The sequence below is a fragment of the Panthera tigris genome, chromosome A3, assembly GCF_018350195.1.
Source record: "Panthera tigris isolate Pti1 chromosome A3, P.tigris_Pti1_mat1.1, whole genome shotgun sequence".
Taxonomy (NCBI): Eukaryota; Metazoa; Chordata; class Mammalia; order Carnivora; family Felidae; genus Panthera; species Panthera tigris.
In genome coordinates this window covers 101,523,379-101,543,632 of record NC_056662.1, presented here as the reverse complement: position 1 = coordinate 101,543,632, position 20,254 = coordinate 101,523,379, and the positions used below count along the sequence as shown (strand labels likewise).

The following is a 20,254-nucleotide window of genomic DNA, read 5'->3' as shown; positions in this document are numbered from 1 at the left end:
AGAGATAGAGACAGAGTATGAGCAGGGGAGGGGAAGAGACAGAGGGAGACACAGAATTTGAAGCAGGCTCCAGACTCCGAGCTGTCAGCACAGAGCCTGCCATGGAGCTGGAACTCACGAATCCAGAGATGGTGACCTGAGCCGAAGTCAGACATTTAACCAACTGAGCCATCCAGGTGCCCCAAGAACTTAACTTTCTTAACGAGGGCTCGTTTTGTTTGTTTGTTTGTTTGTTTGTTTGTTTATTTATTTATATTTTCACCATCTTAGCTCCTTCATTCACCTCTCCATCCATTTGTCCTGTACCCATCACCATGAAACACATTGCGAAGCAAACACAGCTGGCAGAAACATCCCCCTGCACCCTCAGCAAGTCGCCCCATCTGGAGGGGGACAGCCACGCATTGGCATCATTTCATGTTAGTCAGAATGAGGACAGAGCTTTTGAAGCCCCACACACGTGTCCTGTGGGCACGTGGGTGCAATTCACTGGGGTTAGAGGATCAGAGCCCAGGGAGGTTGGTGTTTTACTTTTTTGGGTGAAACAATATGTACTTCTCTATAATCGCTTTACAAATGAAAGCCTGTCTGCTTAAACCCATTTTGCTGATAGGACAACACCTTCTGGAGTTTCCTTCTGGTTTTGTTCTTTTTTTGCAATTATTTCAGTGTCGTTTCCATTTGGTCCGTTTAATGATTTTAAAATGTTTTGGCAGGTGTTTTTCACATTAGAATAACTTGATATTTTATTTATTCCTGAACGCTGTAAGGGTTTTTTAATCTATAAGCTGGAATGCAATTTCTTTAACATTTATACCTGAACAATAAATTGCTATCAATGGCACTCAAGATATAATTAAATTCTTATTATGCACTGCCCTCTACCTTTAATTCAGATCCATCACAGAGAATGTATGGAGGTGTTGAAACTGCATGAATTGTTATCCAATCACATTTTATTTTGCCAGTTAGGTACTGGAGAAAGATCAATCACAGATGGCATGAGCTAGATTTTACTTTCTGAGGAAATAATCAAACGCATGAGCAAAGATGTTGATGCAAAAAATTTGTCACAACATGATTTTCAAGCAAATAATAATAAACTAATAATAATTCATTGCTATAAATAAATGATGCTGCATCTATATAATGAAATGTATTCAGCTATTCAATGTTGCATCATTCATATTTGGTATGGAAAGATATTCTGCTATTTGCTATATGAAAAAAGCAAGTTGAATCTAGTGTAGGTTTCTGTGAAACACTGTTGACAGTTACGTGTGTATGTATGCAGCATTGGCTTTCTGGTGGCACACTCACAGAACACAAGTATTCACTTTTTTTTTCCCTGATCTGGATTTTCAGGTTTTTCTACAGTGAACATGTAGACTAAACATTGCCTACACAGGAAAACCCCACCTCCAGCATTTTCCATAGGCTTGGCAAAGTCAGGAAGGGAGGAGGGAAGGAAGGAAGGAAGGAAGGAAGGAAGGAAGGAAGGAAGGAAGGAAGAGGAAGGAGGGTTTGTTCTAAAATCTGCTTGCCTGGGGGGGCTATCTGCACTGTAGTCTTTGGGTCTGGAAGCACTTGAAGTCCAGGAGCTGAGTGCTGGGAAGTGCTGGAAAGCTTCAGGGAAGTTCCTCAGAATTGCTAAAAGAAGATTATCTCCAGAACCTTCCTTCCCTGGGAGAGGTGAGGAACAGCAGGTGTTTCTGGAGGCTTCGGGTGGTGTGAAATACCTGGGAAACCCCGCTCCTCCTCAGCTTGTGGCAGTTTCAGGGACTCCTCCCTAGTGCATTATTAAAAGGGCTGTGGCACCTCGGAGGAGTAGGCAGATACCGCGGGCTCTGCCAGGAGAAAGGAGCATTCTGAGGTGTCCTTTGGGGAGCTGGGCTTCATTCTCCCCAGCAGGGCTGAGGCTCTCTCCTGACCCCAGACCTGGAATCCCCTGCTCTGGGGGGGATGTTCCCATGCTGAGGGGGTGGGGTCAGAACGCTGCTTGCTACCCAGGCCCCTGCCAGCTCAACCTCTATTTCCACCTAAGATTTTGTGTTATTTCAAAACAGGAGAGTCTACACACTGTGAAACTCAAGATGGTCCTGAGTGGGGCGCTGTGCTTTCGGTGAGTATCAGCCTCTGATCGGCTGTGTCCTCTGGGGAGAAGTTAAGCTCCAGGTAGACCTGTTGTCCATCCTTTCTGCATAGGGAGGGGCTGTGGCTGCTCAGAGTGCAGGTGGGTGGGCAGCTGGGCAGTTATGAACAGCCCCTCACTGTCCTACAGAAAGTTTTTCCAGCTTTCATCAGGCTGAGACTGGCCACCTCATGGGGGTTCCCTGATGAGAAAGGGGAGCAAGTGAATCACTCTGTGTCGAGCTGCAGCTTCATGTGTCCATAATGAGGATGGAAGTCGGGAGACCCAGCTTGGAGCTGTCACCACCCACTGGGGTGAATATTAATGTCCATCCAGCGGCTCTGCTCTGCTACATCCTTGCTGCCCTTTGGGGCAAAACTAGTCAGTCTGTCTTCTGGCATGTACTGAGCCAGGCAGTCTGCCGTGTTCTGGACTTTGCACTAATGAGCAAAAACGGTCCCTGCTCTCTCTGAACCAAGAGTCTACTATAGCTTTTCGCAAGGTGTGTTCAGTGGAACCCCAATCTTATGAGCTGCTTGATGCAGTGGTGCCCCGTGATCAAGAAATCTGGGAAATATTGCTTTCTGCGTCTCCGTATAAGAGAACCATGGCGTAATTCCGCATGTTAGCAACTCTGAAGTACAGATTTGTTTATGTTTAGCTACCATTGAACCAGTTTGCGCGCAGCGTGCTTGTTTCCACATAATATCTGAGGAAACCCACTTTAGGATGTATCTTTTCACCTCATAGGATGTTGGAAAATCAACTGAGATCAGAGATGAAAAATAAATTCTTTCATTTCAAAAATGAAATTCTTTCATTTCAAATTTAAAGATATCCCACAATTAATAAGTGGAAGTAAATGTGCCTTGATGTCTTCAATAATGACTGAAGAATCAGATTTTCATCTGGGAAAGGCCTGGGCGTTATCTAACCCATTGTCTTCATTTAGCAGTGGGGAGCCTCAGACCCAGAGTGGTCAAGTGACTTGTCTGTTGTGATCTGGAAGTAATGGTGGCGAGCCAGACAAGCACCCGGGACTCTGACTCACAGTCCAGTTTCTTTTCCAACATCACCCATGGAGGAGATTGGTTGGTGTAGCAAAGATTGAATGGGGTGGAGGAGCAAATCCAAGACTCAGGTGCAGTCCCATTGTTGTTGGAGTCCCGTTGTTGTCCCATTGGTAGGGTATGAGCCCAGCAGGGCTGGGAAGAAGGTTGGGCTGTTGCTCCTGGCACAGCGGGAAGAGAGGGAGACAGTGGGGCTCTGTAGAGCCCAGCAAGCCGGAGCACCCCCTCCTCCCCTAACTAAGTGTCCTCCTGTCCTGATGTTTCAGGATGAAGGATGCAGAATTGAAGGTGCTTTATCTGCATGATAACCAGCTTCTAGCTGGAAGGCTGCATGCAGGGAACATCATCCAAGGTTGGTGGCAAAACACGACACCACTTCCCTAGACACTCTGAGGGGACGGGGCCTGAAGAGGGCTTGGAACAGCCATGCAAACTGGCACAGACCTACAGACCCCAGGCCTGACACAGTGGACGGGGCATCATAAAAGCAGACCCTGAACAAGGACAAATAAACTACAGTATCTTCCAGCAAAGTGAGGACACATGCCCCAACGCCACCTGAGGCCTCTGTGCAGAGATGGGGAATATTTCTAAGATGAATGCTTTGTCCTTCCCTCAGAGGTGGACTTAGACCAAACATTTATTTTCCTGGGATCCAGTGCTGAGGAGAGATCTAAAACAGGCTCCCTAGGCCTTTATTCCCACGTGGGAGTGGTTTTCTGCCCCTTTACCCTGGGTCCCCTCTGCTCTTTGGGGATTCCTGGTCACTCAGAGTGGTGGGACCCAGGTGGCTGGTGGGCTTACTCCTTCTGCCCCGTACACTGTGGTAGGTCTTCTCTCTAGAACAGCACATACCTGGCCACTTGGGACACTTGTATAGGCTGTGTGCGTGTGCGTGCACGTGTGCATGCTCGCATGTATGTATACGTGAGTGCATGTGTGCATGTGTTTGTATGAGTGGTGGGGGATGGTACAGAGAAGAATGAGACCCTCTTCTGGTCTCAGGAATCTCACAGGTGGTAGAACAGTCCAAATAACCCTGATGAGAGGCTTATCCAATCGAGTTTCCAAAAAGAGGCCAGAGGGTCAAGCGGCGTTAAAGGAAGTGGTCAAATCTTCCTGGGGACTAGAGAAGACTTGAAAATTTGAGCCTGGACCAGGGGGTGGGCATGGGGTGGGAGGTGGTACAATGTGCTTATGTCCCTTGATGTCACTGGGCCAACTGACGGGAGACCACCCTTCCCTAGGTGACAGCTGCTAACAGGCTTCCCTTCTTCTCAGTCTGGGGACAGGAGGTCTCACACACGTCCTGCTCTCCAAAGTCCATGATGCAGGGAGAGGGAGGGAAGGGCAGTCAAGGCCTCTGCATCTAACTTCCTTTCTCTAGGCGAGGAGATTAGTGTTGTCCCCAATCGGTCTCTGGATGCCAAGCTCTCTCCAGTCATCCTGGGTGTCCAGGGAGGGAGCCAGTGCCTGTCATGTGGGACAGGGCAGGAACCGACTCTGAAACTAGAGGTGAGTCCTATTGGGACATCCTTGCTCTCTGATCTCACAAAGCCAGCAGATGCTGAAGCCACGAGCTGGGTGTCCTGGGGCCCAAGCTCCTCTCCCTTGTGGGGTTCTGTTGATTGCAGCCCTGCCTCTCCGTGCTCCTGGCCCAGCTCTCCTGCCTCTCCCACTCCTTTCCCCTCACCTGCCATGCCCTTCTGCTCACAGCCAGTAAATATCATGGAGCTCTACCTCGGTGCCAAGGAATCCAAGAGCTTCACTTTCTACCGGCGAGACACAGGGCTCACCTCCAGCTTTGAGTCAGCTGCCTACCCAGGCTGGTTCCTCTGCACTGTGCCGGAAGCAGACCAGCCTCTCAGACTCACCCAACTCTCAGAGGATGCCAGCTGGGACAGCCCCATCACGGACTTCTACTTCCAGCAGTGTGACTAGGGCAATGTGCCCCCAGAACTCCCTGGGCAGAGCCAGCTCAGGCAGGGGTGAAGGTGGAAGAGGACACTGATGGCAGCCACCCCCTCTGCTCTCAGGGACCCCACCTCTGGCTGGGCATTTGGCCACTCTCCCTTTTGGTTCCCAGTTTGGGTAAATTCTTTTGCAATTCGGGGCTTAGGCCACAGTTTCTTTCCCTGTTGGGTGCTGCTGCTCTCGTGGCACCTTGCAAAAACCATATGAGATGAACTGGGGGTCACATAAAAAGGTTCCTTACGGGTCAGGGTGCAGGGAGTGGTAGAAATCCTTCATGCTTTATGGTAACTCAGCCAGTACCCCTGAGCCCACAGGGCAGCCCATCCCAGTTGAGCCTATTAGGGCCACTAGCTGCCCACATGAGGTCCTTTCGTGCACCACTGTGCAGGAGAGGGAGGTCACAGAGTTAGGGGCACAAGGCCCAGCCCCTTCCCTCTTCCCTTTAACTCAGCTGCCATTGTATGCTATTTTTTCCATCCTATCCTTGTGCTCTAGCCGTGGCAGGAGAGGGTGGTGGTGTGTGAGGAAGTGGCTCCAGCTCAGAAGACTGAAGAATGGCCAGGCAGGCATGTCATACATTCTGAGACCCGAGATACCATTAAAATCCAAGATGCTGGTGTCCACTCACATGGAAAGATTCTCACGACATATTAAGTAAGGAGAGCAAATTACAAAGTCGCATATCCTATAATTTCATTTTAATTAAAAAAAATGCCTATCTATATATTTCTGCATAGAAAAAAAGTCTGTAAGAGTTTCCTTCGATTTTAGCAACGTCGGAGTGGTGGTATCACAGGTGGTTTTTCTTTTTGTTCTTTTATTTATTTGCATTTTCTAATTGTTCTACAATGAAGATGGATTCCTTGTGTAATAAGTAAGTTAACCTTGAGGAAAACAGAGCAGACAGTATTTCTGATGGTCCTCCGCATCCACTTCCTTGAGTAAAATTCATGTTGAATTAAGACCTGCTGCTCTGAGCATCAGTAGTGAGAATGAGAAAACAGACCTCAACAGAGCTGCCAAGAAAAATATGATGGGTTAGTTAGTGTGGTTGGAATCTCCTGGAGAAGGAATTTACAGAAAGAACCATCCTGGACCTGGAGTGGTCACAACTCCCCGAGATTTCAAGGTGTGGGTTTCAGCCTCCAAAGGGACCTGTGCTGGTTGAATAGTGTTCCCCCCGGATCCGTGTCCTTCTGGGAACCTTAGACCATGACCTTCTTTGGAGATGGGTTCTTTGCAGATGCAATTAGTCAAGAGGTCATGTTGTATTGGGGGAGGGGGGGCGGCAGGCTCTAAATCCAACACGGCTGGTATCCTTTCAAGAAGAGGAAAGGACAAACAGAGACCCAGAGGAGACCCAGGAAGAAGGCCATGTGAAGATGGAGGCTGAGATTGCCCTCATGCAGCAGTAAGGCAAGAAATGCCATGACTGAGGCAATCACCAGAAGTGAGGAAGAGGCAAAGAAGAATTCTTTCCAAACCCTTCAGAAGGAGTATAGCTCTCTAGTCTCCTGAACTGTGAGAGAACAAATTTTTGTTGCTTTAAACCACCAACTTTGTGGGGATTGGTTGTGGCAGCCCTATGAATTAACACAGCTGCCGATGACCCCATCTCACACTGTGTGTGTCCCCTCCCACATTGTACCCACGTTGTCTCTGTGACCAACAGAACATGGCAGAAATAATACTATGCCATTTCTGAGATTTGGTTATAAAAGACTCTGTAGATTTTATCTTGTTTTCTCTCTCTGTTTCTTTGTTCACTTGCTCTGGGGGGAGGTTAGCTGCCATGGCATAAGCAGCTCTGTAGAGAAACCCATGTGTTGAAAAATGAAGCCTCTTACCAACTGCCACATGAGTGCATTTGGAAGCAGCTCCCCCAGCCCCAGTCAGGCCTTCAGATGAGGCGACCCTGGGGACAGCTTGACTGCTACCTCAGGAGAGACTCTGAAGCAGAACCACCTGGCTAAGCTGGTCTAGATTCCCAAACCCCCAGAAACTGTGCGAGAAAATACGTGTTTGTTGCTTTCAGTTGCTAAGTTTCAGGGTCACTAGTTACACAGCAATAGATAACTAATGCACAGGAAAGAGAAATAAACACATTTCTTTTATTATGCTTGTAATTTTCTCCAGTATTTTCATTTTCCTTCTCAAAATCAACATCGGCCCTTTAATTTCCCCAACATTCTACGTAAAAACTGATCATGCTAAATATGCTGAATAGTCTCTGTTCCTGCAAGGTTTAGCTCCTCCTTGATTACCTTCACACCTCTACTTCTACATGCCAGGGACTGTGACTCCAGCGTCCCTACCTAAACTCTGGGAGATGAAAACAGAAGCCAGAGGAGAGGCTCAAATCTGAGTCCCAGGGATTCTGCCTGCACCTCACCAGTCAGACCAGCCTGGCGGGTTCAGATTCTGCTGAGGCACTAGTAAGGAGGTGGCCAGGCGGAAGCCTCTGTCTCCGTGGAGCGTGGAGCGGCTGAGACCCCGATGTAGCTGAAGGTCTCGGGTAGCAGACAGCACAAGTGCCTCCAGAGGCCTCTCAGGAGTGCCGAGAACACGGGCTCTGGGCACCAGGCTTGCTTCTGCAGACCTAGTTCACACTCTGTCTTTGCTCACAGACCCAGCCATACTCTCACCTTGTCTCCTCCTCCGAGAAGCCTTTGCTGAATTGAGGCGTCTGGTCATCTGCTCTGACTGTGCTATATTGCTATGTTAACTTCCCCTCGTTGTAAGAATTGATTTGCAGTCTGTGGCCCCCGAAGTGACCTCAAGGTCAAGGCTGTATCAGTTTGTTTCCAAGCACCTCAAATAATGTTTGACAAAAAATTGGAAACCTATGAGTACAGACAGTGGAAACTATTCCTCCACCCTGGAATATTTCTTCTCTCTTCTCCACCCATCTAAATGGGCCCACCCTTCAAGAAGCAGCCGAAATTCTGCCTCACTCTGGAAGCTTTCTCCAGCCTGCAGTGATTGCTTCATCATCTGTAGGATGATAGAATTCAAAATGGCGTTAGCAAGGATGAGCTGACATGAGTCAACAGAAAAGGAAGGAACGTAAAATGCTACCTTAGAAGTGTTTGGGCTGGGGGACCCTGGCATCACGACTGTTTATATGAAAAAGATACAGTGGTTTTAGATTTCTTCAATTTCAGTATAAGCACCCTGCCTGACTTGTATTTACAGAGGTATAATGCCCACATCACATGGAGTTTGTGTCGGTTGTAGGCATTGAGGACTGAGTGGGTCCTGAATAGTAGAGAGTGTCCCAAGAGCAAGTCACAAGGGCAGAGGCTAGGAAGATGAGGGTCTTTATCCTGGAGAAGCAATACACAGAGAGCTCCATTCAAGCACTCAGAGCTCTGCCTACTAGAAAAATAAACTTGTCCTGTGTAATTCCAGGAGGTACAAGCAGGACCGATTGATAGAAATTATGTGTGACCCCCAAATTTTAACCGCAAAGATCACACATATTGTTAGGGTTTCTTTAAGAGGTTGTGGAGGTGTTGAAGCAAAGCCTGATTAACTATGTCTCAGGGATGCCATAGCACAGGTCTCTCCATTTAGAGGGAACCTATTTGCCATGTCCAAGTCATAAAAAGAATTCTAGGAATTTTTTTACTCGAGGAGATTCTCTGCATCTATTGTTTCCAATATGCCCTTGTTCTGCAGATTAGAGAGTCTGGTCTCCTTAATGATCTTTTTAAGTGTTTATGACTTAGCTCCCCAGCTAGACTGTGAAGCTGCCTAACAACAGGGACTATGTATTGCACATCTTTGTCACACAGCAGTGTAAATGCTCAGTAAATGCTCATGGATTGCCTGGCATAATACCCCATGCTTTGGGCCTTTCCACGGAGAGAGAAGAGACTGGGAGAGGGGTGAAGAATGACTGTCAGCCTTAGGAAACACAAATTGGGTCCCTTCCCTGCCCATCTTTTCTTGTCTCTCCCTCTTCAGACATCTGCATGTGGGTTGGCCTCTCCTACCTCCTTACCAAGCCCTTTGTGGAACTGTGCAAATGACATAATAGTGAGTATTACAGTAAGGCATATGGTCTCCAGAGAATGCTATGCCAAGCTTCTCTACCCCTTGTAAGTAGATGAATGGATGGCTGGGTGGATGGTTGGATGGACAAATGGGTGGATAGACGGACTGAGTTAAGTAATATCAATTAGATGCTTGAGTATTCTTTACCCCTGCCCTGTTCCACTGTGCCATGTGTCCTAGTAGTCCAGGGCACATGGTGGCTGCCCAGTCCCAGGATGGGTCTAAGGTCAATGTCCTCTATAGGTAGGTTTCCTCAGATGCTCTGTCTCATCAGCCTAATACTAGCTAATAGGACCTGTTGAAAAGCAGAGACTTCCCTCCCCTCTTTCCAAACAGGGCCATCTTTGCAATGCCATCAGTCCCTTCTCTCACGTTGCCTCACTGGCCACAGCCTGGCTTAAAACACTAGAGGTCACTCTGTCTTTGGGCCCCTCAGACCCATTCACTCTTGCCTTTTCTATCCCTCTAAGTCTAGGACGGAGCCCCATGGGGCACCAAAGGGAAGGTGACATGAAGACATCTGACCCCAAGTCTGTTTATATGGCGACTGAAAGCACCAATAACAGTGTCAATGACAGTAGCTATGAGCAGGGGCCCAGTGCCTGGCTTCTGCCAGGGCTTTATGGGTGACTCTCTCCCCCTTCAACAAACACTCATTAATGCCCCCACCTTCTTATTATCCATACTGTGCTAAAGACATTGTGAAATCCCTAGGCTCTTCTTCCCCATCCTGGAACCAATTATAAAGGTTGCTGCAGGCTTGACCCACCCTGACCCGACAGTATAAACTCAGGGCAAATGCCCGGGAGAAATCATTCGGACCTTTCAGGCACCCAGGATTGAAGGTCAGTGGTTGATAGGCAGTATTCTATCTCTCTTTCTCACTTTCCTTCTCCTTTCTGTTAATATCTCTGATATGCCCCCTCCCTTAACTCCTCCTGACAAGTTCTCTAGATAACAAGGTATCTCCTCCACGGAATGTAGTAGGATGCTGAATAAGCCTGAAAGCACATAGAAAAAATTTGAGAGAAGGTATAGTTTAAGCCAAGTCAAGATGTTTAAATATTTAGAACCATAGATTTTAGAAAGTAATTTCAGAAGAAATCAGCTAAGCCGGTGGTATTCCACAGTATGTGGTGAGGCTTGGAGTTCTTTGGATATGTCCTGGTGCCTGATTCTGTGGTCAAGGACAGTGTTAGCAGGGTTCTGGAGTCGCCATCATTCTCTGACTCAGCAAAAGAAGGTCCCCTTTATCCATTTTACTTTCATCAGGTTTCTGTGTAAAATTTCATTGTGAAATTTAGTTTTGAGCAATACTGGCCTTACCTAGCCTCTCATCCTAATGATAACAAGTTGGAGGCCCAGGGACAAAAAGGGACTTTTGCCCCAAAGGGTGGCAATATGAATTGGTAGCAGAGCTAGGTCCAGAACCCAACCTTGCCGTTGAAACCTTCTGTGTGTGTTTCTATGTCCTGCTTATAAGCATACATGTGTGTCAGGGTGGTTGGAGGGAGCTACAAGCCATATTTCATGGATCAAGATATCGTTAACTTTTATGGAAATGAATGTCTATATATAGAACAATACACAATACGGTGAGATTTAATAGGAGTTCAGAGTAGGGTTGCAATAGTAAAGGAAAGATTCATTAAACTTTGAGTCATGGGATCACAGGTAGTTTGATCTGGAAAGAATCTTTAATAACCACAGACTCTAATTTTATAGATGCTGACACTGAGAATTGGAGGTTAAGTGTCACAACCTTGTATGCCTGAGCTGTTACTCTGACCTGATAATTAATTTAGCAGAGCTAGAGACTCAACCTATAGATAAATGATACCATGTCCAGTGGCTCTAATGCCAAAAGATCTGAATGGATGGCAAGGAGGAGGGATAGCTTTTGAGGCAGGGAAACCAAAGACAACTTTGAGCATGCCCTCTGGGAAGATAAGGAAGAGGTCATGTGCCTGGAGGGGTGGTTTAGTGTCCACAGAGAAGTGAGATACACTCATACAAGTGAATCAGGGCCAGATGGTGATGAAATGGGCAGCCATTGTAGACTCCAGGGCTGAGCAGGGATATTGTGAAAGCAGTACTTAGAATGTAGGTCCGGGTACCTCACATAGGTTGGGCTGGATTGAAGGGAGAAAAACCAGGAATACAGGCACAGGTCTAATGGCTATGAAGAAGACAAAGTTACATTTTATTATTACTTTATTTATTTATTTTTTTTGACAAAGTTACATTTTAAAGAATAATTTGTCAGAACTTATTGGTAAATCAGATACAGAGTAAGGAAAAGTGGGGAGATGAATGGGCTGGGAGGAGGAGAAGATAGATTTGGCTTCAGGTCTATTTGTTGGGTGTGATGGCAGGATGTCCAAAGGGGGGTGTCCTAGAGTCTGCTGGAGATACAGTAGGGTGTTCAGTCTGGGCTTGGGAGACATCAGACCAAGATGATCAGTGCAGCTGTGGAAGTGTATGAATTGCAACTCTGTGGGGCATGTGATAGAAGTGCTTAAGACTTAGATGTGTGACTTCCAGCCTGAGGGATGCCCCCAAATGGAAGAGAGAATCTACATGGACCTGAGAAGGGGAAAATGGAGTGCAAAGGGAGTCAATCAATGTCAAGTGTTCCAAGGAGGCAGTAGCCAAATATTAGAGGAATCAAAAGAGTCTTGATTTGGCTCCACAGGGGTTAATAGTGGTCTTGGAGAGAACATCGTTCACAGAAAATGTGTAGGAGAATGAGAAGAGGGTGTGATAGAGAAATGCCTAATGCTACTTGGTAGTGGTTTTTGACTCAGGACGGGTGGATTGATGAAATCTGAGACAGCCAGAGATGGTGTCCAGGGAGGACTATAGGCCAAAGTCCGGTGAAAGGTCACGGGGGACAACAGGGAAGGGAAATCTTAGGGAATGGAGTGTGTGGTGCATTGGGAGGGACCATGACAGACTCAGCATCAGGACCCCACGCTCTCTGATGGGCTAGAAGCCAGCTTCTCACTCCTGTTTACTTCATCACAGTCTAGCCAGACCCAGGCAGGGGGTGCCTGATAGGAGAGTCTTTGGGGGAAACACTGGAATTTGGGGTTGGGACAGGAGGCTTCTGGGACCCCAGGGGATCCGGCTGGACTGGACAAGCCCTGAATTTCTGCCCGTCTCTTGCACTGACACTGACCAAGAGTGGGAGTCATCATCCTCACACGGAGCCCTCCATTTGATCGGCCCTGGCCAGGCCTTGGCATAGCTACTAGGCTGCCCATATTTTTGCTGCTACAACCAAAGAAGCCCCAGTAGTTTGGATGAGAGAGAGCACAGCACCAAGTGTGCTTGCATTGAGGCCACGCTGCTAATGGCGTATCGGGGCTGGGGGATCATCTGTCTAGCCCTCTGCTACTCAAAAGTGTGGCCAGGGATGAGCGGTGTTAATTTCACTTGGTTGCATGTTTGAAATGCACGGTCTCAGTTTCTACCCCAGATCTAGGGAACCAGAATCGTCAGGTGATTTACATGTTCATTGGAGAGGGAGAAAAACCGAGATGGTATACCAGTTCCCAAGCCTGGCTGATCATGGAGTCACTTCAAGCCCTGGCGAATCAGAACCTTCAGCACAGGGAATAGTACTTATCCAGAGTCCCCCAGGTGACTGGTGGGCAGGTGTGCTTGGGAGCCAATGACTTTAGCTGATTTTAATTATTGAAAACAATTAAAACTTACTTTACACTACAAAGGAGAATCATGTTCATATGGGGAGAATGTTAAGAGAGCTGAAGAAAATATCACTCATAACCCTGTCAGCCAAAGAGAACAACATGGTCTTTGTTCCTGTGTGTGTGGCTTTAGATGGAATAGTAATGTACACATTCTTCATAACCTGAATTTTCCACTTAACGTATTTTGAACATTTCGTGTCATAAAATGTTCTTCCACAATATCATCTTTAGTGTGCCTGTTTAATGTACATGTTTCTTATTTACTTAACTTGCCATCATTTTTATTTTTTAATTAAAAAATTTTTAATGCTTATTTATTTTTGAGAGAGAGAGAGACACAGAGTGCAAGTGGGGGAGGGGCAGAGAGAGAGAGGAAGACAGCATCTGAAGTAGCTCCAGGTTCTGAGCCATCAGCACAGAGGCTGAGGCAGGGCCCAAACTCACGAACTGTGAGATCATGACCTGAGCCGAAATCAGATGTTTAACCGACTGAGTCACCCAGGCGCCCTGCCATAATTTTTAAACCAATGACATGTTATTGGACGTTTAGCTTATATCCAACTTCTTGCTATTGTCCGAAATGATGTAGTGAACATAATTAAACATTTGGGCAATCCATTACTTTCCCTTAGAGAAAGGGCAACAAATGAAATTACAGAGTATGTAGAATAGTTTAAGACTTTGATTCACGTCACCAATATCCATCCAGAATCCTAGAGATGCCCTGTTATTCGTTATTCTTACCAACACTTAAATGCCCGCTGCCAAGCCTAGGACGTGGGAAATGACTTGTCCAAGGTGACCGCATGGCAAATCCAGTACTAACACTGGGTCCTGGAGCTCGGAGCTGCTGACATGACTAGAAGCCCTGCTGTCATCATCAACCTGTTCCTCCTCACCCACTTCCCCAAATGTCCTTCAGTGTCATTCTCTTTCTCTCTCTCTCTCTCTCTCTCTGAGCCCTGCTCCTTTCTGCCTGCCCCTTTTCCCCTGTCCCCTCTTATTTTCTGCTATCTTCTCTTTCTTCTTCTATTTTGTTTTCTTACCCTGTGAGAATCAGATCTACTGGGTACACCCCAGCCCCAGCTACCCTTGCATTTACTTTTCCAGGCTATTTTCTAATGGCTACCACCCTCGTGCCCTGAATGGCTCTGGGTTTTTTTCCATGCTAGGTTCTGGAATGGTCTTTCTAAAGGTGGCCATTTTAGGGTCAAGCTCTAGGGCAGGATAATCCAACCGGAAGGAGCAGAGCTGTTGTGAAACTGTGGTGTGGGATTAATAAGGGGACACTGGCTTCAGTTTAGATCACTCATCCTCAAGAACACAAGTCTCTATATCTCAGGGCCTGTCCTATTTTCCATCTGGAGCATCATGGGGGAGTTTGGATGGTCTCTCTTTCACAACCTTGGGAAAACATTCTAGTTCCTTGAATGAGGCTTTCTAACTCTGCAGGGAGACCCTGCACCCTCCAGCAGCGGGCTGGAGATGGCTCCTGGGAGCGCTGCTATTCCCGCAGCTCCGGGAGAGGTGCGGTGACTCTACGGCTAGGCTGGGCAGTGAGACAGGATTTGAGCTCAGCTCATCCTCAAACTGTGAGGCTGGAGCACACCCCACCCTAGTCTCAGCCCCAGGAAGTAGTCCTGGCCAAACTCTTCGGGGAACCTGTTCTTCAGTTCCCCCAAGCTAGCACCAGTCACATGTCACTGGCTCACACCCCTGGCAGATGACCCCAAAGCAGGGAAGCAGAGATGCCTGGGGCTTGCTGGGCTGGGGAGACCTTGGTGGATTCCATCAGGCCAATTATAGATAAGCAGCTTAGTGAGATCTTTCTGCTTTGTGATTCAGTGATTCGGGGCCCCTGAGGGGGTCTGTGCCCCCAGTCCCACCCTTATAATACCCTCCTTTTCTGACAGCCTGTCTTTTCTTCCCCCTCAGCAAGGACCAGTCACCCAGGATTGCAGGAATGTGCTCCCTGCCCATGGCAAGATACTACACGTAAGTCTCCTGGGAGTCCATCCTTTCCAACTGGAGGTCTGGAGATGACGTGGGAAGAGGGCAGGAAGGCCCAGGGGAGGGATGCGGCTCCTTCTCACCTGAGAACTCTCAAGTGCCCCCTAATTAAGTTTAATCATAAGCATGCTAACAATAGCCCTCTTCCCTGAGCATCCAAGATGCCTTGCCTCCATCCTGAGTAACCTACAAGGGGAACGCGCCTAAGTCCGGTCAGATTTGGAAACCAAAGCTCAAAGAGGCTAGATCAGTGACCTCATGTATCACAGAGCCGGGACCCACACTCTCTGTGCCACTCCAACCTCCTCTCTCCAGAAGCTCAGGGACAATTTTGAATCTCAGAGACAGCATCTTCACATGTCAGTCTCTGTGGCCTTTGCTCCCAGCATGCACTGCCAACTCTCACTGTTACCTCATTTGACAGCTGAGACTTTACTTATAGCTTACACTTTATTGCCTGTGATTTCTCATTGGAAACTACCTCCAGTCCTTTGAGGAACGAGCCAAAAGCAGAACTGACTTCTGGGTTGCATTGCTGCAGCTCCTGCATGGGTCTGCCCTGTCCTGGACGTGAGGGGGCCTGTCAGGACCTCTAGGAAGTTGCCATGTGGCTGGGAAGGCAAAACACCTGTGTGTAAAGCACCCAAATGACAAAACAGATATCAGCACTTTGGGGTATCTAACTTGGGTTCTGGTCTCCAAATAGAATGTGGCTTGCAGATGAGTTACAGACAAGTCCTGGTCATCCAGGTTGGAGACAGAATGCTGGTTGGCAAGCCTAGGCTCTTTTGAGATCTTTATTTTTATTGGACAAGTGAACCTACTTTAAACACATACAGTCATTAGCTAAGGGTATTATAATTAGCTGTTATTGAGAGAGAAAAATCTCCTGGAGGCGATGGCATTGGCCCAGAGGAGGTAGGGAGGGCTCCCCGGGTCCTGAGAGTGGCTGACAGACATTTTGAAACCAGCCAAGCGACCAGGCTAATAACCTGTGTGACTTTGATGTTGCACACACTCATTGTGGTTTCCTCCCTGCTCCCCAGCACGTATTTACCCTCCCAGGCCCATCAGTGGAAACTCTGCCAACCCAAAATGCCTGTAATCACACCCTGTTCGAGCTCTTTGCTGACCTCCTAAGTCTGGCACCTAGAATGTGGGCCCACCCCAGGGCATACCTCGCGTGGAACGGGGAGGGGGGGGGCATGTTGGCTCACCTTCTGTCACGTTGGATTTTTTTTCCCGATTCCTGGATTTTGTTCTATAAGAAAGCCCTTAAGATATTGGAAAAGCAAGCCACACTTTATTACATACTCAATGGATCCCTTCACTGAACAGAATAAACATTTATGTAAAATTGGGGCAGGCTCAGATAATCTGGGATAAGGCTTACTACATCCCAGAGATATCTGAGCCTCATTAGGAGATTTCTCAGGACGGGCATGCAAAAGGGCCGGCATAATCGGGAAAACTCTGTCTACCCCTCAGTGAGAAGGTACTGGCTTTCCTCAGTGCCCCCAGGGCCCCGAGAGAGCCCAAGCCTGGTAAAGGGAGCCTCTGAGAATCGTGAGCCCCAGAAGACCTTCCCTGGCCTTAAGGCTGACCTGGTTTCACCTGTTCTTGGGTGGAGTTGTACACCCACTTCTCATGTGTGGAAGAGAGAAAACCCCTAAATGCTCAGTGTGGTACTTTCAGAGTGTGGAGGGGCAAGGACTTTGGGGTTTGGTGGTGCCTGAAGGGAGCAGGCCATCAGCACTGCCATCCTGTTCCAGAATTAAGGATGCAGATCAGAAGGCTCTATACTTAAGAGGTGACCAGCTCCTGGTAGGAGATCCCAGTGCGGACGACTGCTGTGCAGGTGAGCGTCTGGGCTTCACCCCCTCGGACACACTCATGCTCCACCTTCCACAGGCTTTCCCCTTCCCTCCTGCCTCTGGTAACAGTGAAAAGACGCAGGGAACAGCTGAGGACCTCTGTTTCGGAGGGTGTCGTGGCCGCTGCAGGGGTCCTGGCTCGCCTAGCAGCCCACATGCAGGGGCCAGGCCTGACCCGTTTCCTTCCTGCCTGGGCTTAGCTCACTGAGAGCTTGCAATCTGAATCCCTCTCATCTCCTGGCTCTCGTCTCTTTTCCCTCCCAGAGAAGATCTGCATACTTCCCAACAGAGGCCTGGACCGCACCAAAGTCCCCATCTTCCTGGGACTCCAGGGAGGCAGTCGCTGCCTGGCCTGTGTGGAGACAGAAGAGGGGCCTTCCCTGCAGCTGGAGGTGAGAAACCACACCCTGTCCTAGGGGACCCTGCAGACATGGCTTCCAGGATACTCTGGCATTTCTGCACCCATCTGTGGATTCCTGGCCAGGTCCACACATTCCTCTCCTTCCCTCTGCACCTAGCACCAAGACCCCTGCCCTCCAGAACCCGCAGAAGGCAGTTCCCCGGGTATAGAACCTCTCCATAAAGTCCCTTATTGACCACCCCCTGGAGGCCTCTGGGGCTGACATCTTTACCAGTAGCTTCATCCCACGGCGACCACCTTGCTCCCACAGGATGTGAACATCGAGGACCTGTACAAGGGTGGTGAACAGGCCACACGCTTCACCTTCTTCCAGAGAAGCCTGGGCTCAGCCTTCAGGCTTGAGGCTGCTGCCTGGCCTGGCTGGTTCCTCTGTGGCCCAGCTGAGCCCCAGCAACCAGTACGACTTGCCAAGGAAAGTGAGCCATTGGCCTGCACTGAGTTCTACTTTGAACAGAGTCGGTAGCGAGGCAGGAGGCCGAGTTCCAGGCTGGTGCCCCCAAACCAAGCTCATCCTGCTGAAGGCAGCATCCTGCTGATAGGCAGAATAATGCCCCCCTAAAGATGTCCACGTCCTAATCCCCAGACTCTGTGAATATGTTACCTCCAAGGCAAAAGTGACTTTGCAAATGTGATTAAGGTAAGGATCTTGAGATGGGAAGACTCCCACAAGGGTCCTCGTAAGAATGAGGCAGGAGGGTGAGAGTCAGAGGCTGGAAGATGCTATGCTATTAATCGAATTTCAAATGTAGCAGACAGGGCTATCGGCCAGCGAATGCAAGTGGTTCCAGAAGCTAGAAAAGGCAAGGGAAGGATTCTCTCCTAGAGCTTCCAGGAGCAACACAGCTCGGCTGACAGTTGAATTTTAGTCCAGTGAAACCCATTTTAGACCTCTGACCTCCAGAACTGTAGAATAATAAATTTGTGTTGTTTGAAGCCACTAAGTTTGTGGTAATTTGTTATGGCAGCAATAGAAAAATGGTACAGAGTCTTAATAGGTGCCAGTATTCAGTGTTTAACGCAAGGGGTGTGGGTAACTCGGTGGGTTCTTGCGAGGTTGCCCACAGCTTCTCCTACAGTCCATCTGCGCCAGAGCTCCTAGAAACAGCCAGAAGCTCCAGGAAGAACCCAGCTCTCCCCTGCTGTCCATGGACAGACAATGCCTTGGGCTGCTCACAGTTGTAGTTTTAGTTCAAGTCTTACGATTTTCCTTTCAGATACTTCACAGTGAATCAGTCATTCGGTTGATCAGTGGCTCTGGTTGTCTGCCAGTTTTGACCTGTGAGGAGCAAGGAGGGGCAGTGAGGGAGAGATGGCGAGCTGGTACTGGATGTGTTGTTTAGGCTACAGTGGAGCGGATGGGCTGGGGTGGCTTGGTCCAAACGGCAATACAGGGCTGGGACTCGGCTGAGTGTTTGCAGTTGGGACTGACCCTCTTCCTTGGAACCTGAATCCCTCTCCATTTCTCAATCTGTGGTCTGGCACAGGCTAGAGTGGGGAGCCCATGACGTCAGTGCTCAGAGCGGTGGCCTGCTGGCTCTCTTCCTCCTTTGCATAACCACTCAGCCCCCGTGGCACCAGGGGCCGGGGCATTTAATGACAGGCTGTCTTCACCCTCAGACCCACCTTGCAAGGCAAGCGTTTTCACCCATTTGACAGATGAGGACACTGAACTAGAAGGGATGAAATCCCTCGCTGAAGGTCATGCGGGCCGTACGTGATGGAACTCAAGGTCGTCCTGGCCCATCTGACCCCGGTGTCGGTCCACGCATTTTTATTCCACTCTTTCTTTGGGAGTTCGGACGGGATGGCAAACAAGCACAAGCTTCCTTGGAACTGATAACCGAGTGGGGAAAACACTAACCAGGCACATAATCAAAGAAGAAAACAAACAAACAAGAGCAGTTTACATCACAGAGGGTGAGCGCGGTAGGTATTGAATGACGAAAACATTGGAGAAGGTGGTCAGGGGAAGCACCTCTGTCTTTTTGAGGAGGTGCCATCTGAGCGAGACTGAAGGACAGGAGCAAGGGCGGAGCGGTGTGATGAGGCAGAGGTATAGCAAGTGTGCGGGCTCTGAGACAGAAGGGGCTTGGTGTGTCCAAACGGCAGTGGGAGGCGGGGGCGTTGGAACCTGGAGAATAAGGGAGGGTTGGAACGGGAGCAAGACCAGCAGGGCGTGGGTCATGGGGGCTTTAAAGGCAAAGTGAGGGCTTCAGTTTATCTTCAAGTGCAAAGGGAAGCTGTGGGAAGGGTTTTAGCAGAGGAGGGACATGCTGGCCTTAGATTCTTCTCCTGGCTCTCCATGGCCCGCATATGCCCCGATTCCTTCACCCTCTGACCATCATGTCATACCTATGTGTTTATGTGTTGAGACTGCTCTGTGCTCTTTGAGGGCCCGTTCTGTTCAACTTTGGGTCACCAGTGCCCAGAGTAGCTACTGAAACACCAAAGGTGCCGAAGAAGGGCAAAGTCTTGAATGGATTAGCGGATGATCACTTGGGTCTTATGGATCATTCGGGATACAGTGTAAGGAGAGCCAAGGTAGCAAGAGAGATGGTCCCCATTGTAGCACAGAGGCGGAGCTGGCAGAGGGGGCTGGACAAGGCTTCAAAAAGGAAAGCGCACTTCGTCAGGGCCTCAGAGAAAGAGTCGTTTTCCAGGCGGAGAGTGTGGGCGTGGGCATTGCTAGGCAGAGAGAACAACTCAGGAAGGCGTGATAAAGAGGAGTTGCTAACACTTCTGGGCCTGGGGAGCCATGGCCGTGCTGGACCCCAGGGCTTCTGGCTGAGGAGTTGCTGAAAATGAAGAGGTGAGGCCTGACTATGAATGCTGGTGAAAGAGGTGAGGAGGTGACACTTTATCCAGGAGGCCTGGAGGCATCATCCAAGTATTGCAAGTAGAACCTGGATTTTAAGCCTGGGCCCCTGAGGTCAGCACTGGCCCAACCCAGCTGCTATGAGGGTTTCAGCCCCTCCAGCTTCCTCTCTGCTCCCCCTCTT

General features: G+C 48.8%; 2 protein-coding genes across 9 annotated transcripts; both read left to right on the top strand.

The window, feature by feature from the left end:
- Positions 1–136: 136 nt before the first annotated feature.
- Positions 137–5,671, top strand: LOC102950277 (interleukin-36 receptor antagonist protein). 3 transcript variants are annotated; one of them, XM_042981970.1, is made up of 5 exons: positions 137–176; positions 1,569–1,692; positions 2,067–2,122; positions 3,468–3,553; positions 4,589–5,671. In XM_042981970.1, the coding sequence occupies exons 3-5, from the start codon at positions 2,094–2,096 to the stop codon at positions 5,140–5,142; spliced, it is 669 nt and encodes a 222-aa protein (XP_042837904.1). In that variant the 5' UTR covers positions 137–176; positions 1,569–1,692; positions 2,067–2,093; the 3' UTR covers positions 5,143–5,671. The 3 variants fall into 3 exon arrangements, with proteins under 3 accessions (XP_042837904.1, XP_007082396.1, XP_042837903.1); XM_007082334.3 differs by lacking the exon at positions 137–176 and having other exon boundaries at positions 1,301–1,692; positions 4,589–4,716; positions 4,918–5,671; XM_042981969.1 differs by lacking the exon at positions 137–176 and having other exon boundaries at positions 1,301–1,692.
- On the top strand, positions 4,628–20,254 carry IL1F10 (interleukin 1 family member 10). Of its 6 annotated transcripts, none has more exons than XM_042981966.1 (6): positions 4,669–4,716; positions 9,145–9,216; positions 14,886–14,945; positions 16,733–16,818; positions 17,099–17,226; positions 17,506–20,254. In XM_042981966.1, the coding sequence occupies exons 3-6, from the start codon at positions 14,914–14,916 to the stop codon at positions 17,716–17,718; spliced, it is 459 nt and encodes a 152-aa protein (XP_042837900.1). In that variant the 5' UTR covers positions 4,669–4,716; positions 9,145–9,216; positions 14,886–14,913; the 3' UTR covers positions 17,719–20,254. The 6 variants fall into 6 exon arrangements, with proteins under 6 accessions (XP_007082395.1, XP_042837900.1, XP_042837901.1 ...); XM_042981965.1 differs by lacking the exon at positions 4,669–4,716 and adding an exon at positions 5,745–5,829; XM_007082333.3 differs by lacking the exon at positions 9,145–9,216 and having other exon boundaries at positions 4,628–4,716.

Bases quoted from the DNA above. Each gene is read 5' to 3' on its own strand.
- LOC102950277 (XM_042981970.1), top strand. From the start codon at position 2,094: ATGGTCCTGAGTGGGGCGCTGTGCTTTCG. The intron at 2,123-3,467 runs GTGAGTATCAGC...CTGATGTTTCAG, and splicing joins AGTGGGGCGCTGTGCTTTCG to GATGAAGGATGCAGAATTGA. The intron at 3,554-4,588 runs GTTGGTGGCAAA...TCCTTTCTCTAG, and splicing joins TGCAGGGAACATCATCCAAG to GCGAGGAGATTAGTGTTGTC.
- IL1F10 (XM_042981963.1), top strand. From the start codon at position 5,450: ATGCTTTATGGTAACTCAGCCAGTACCCCTGAGCCCACAGGGCAGCCC. The intron at 14,946-16,732 runs GTAAGTCTCCTG...ATCCTGTTCCAG, and splicing joins CCCATGGCAAGATACTACAC to AATTAAGGATGCAGATCAGA. The intron at 17,227-17,505 runs GTGAGAAACCAC...TTGCTCCCACAG, and splicing joins GGCCTTCCCTGCAGCTGGAG to GATGTGAACATCGAGGACCT.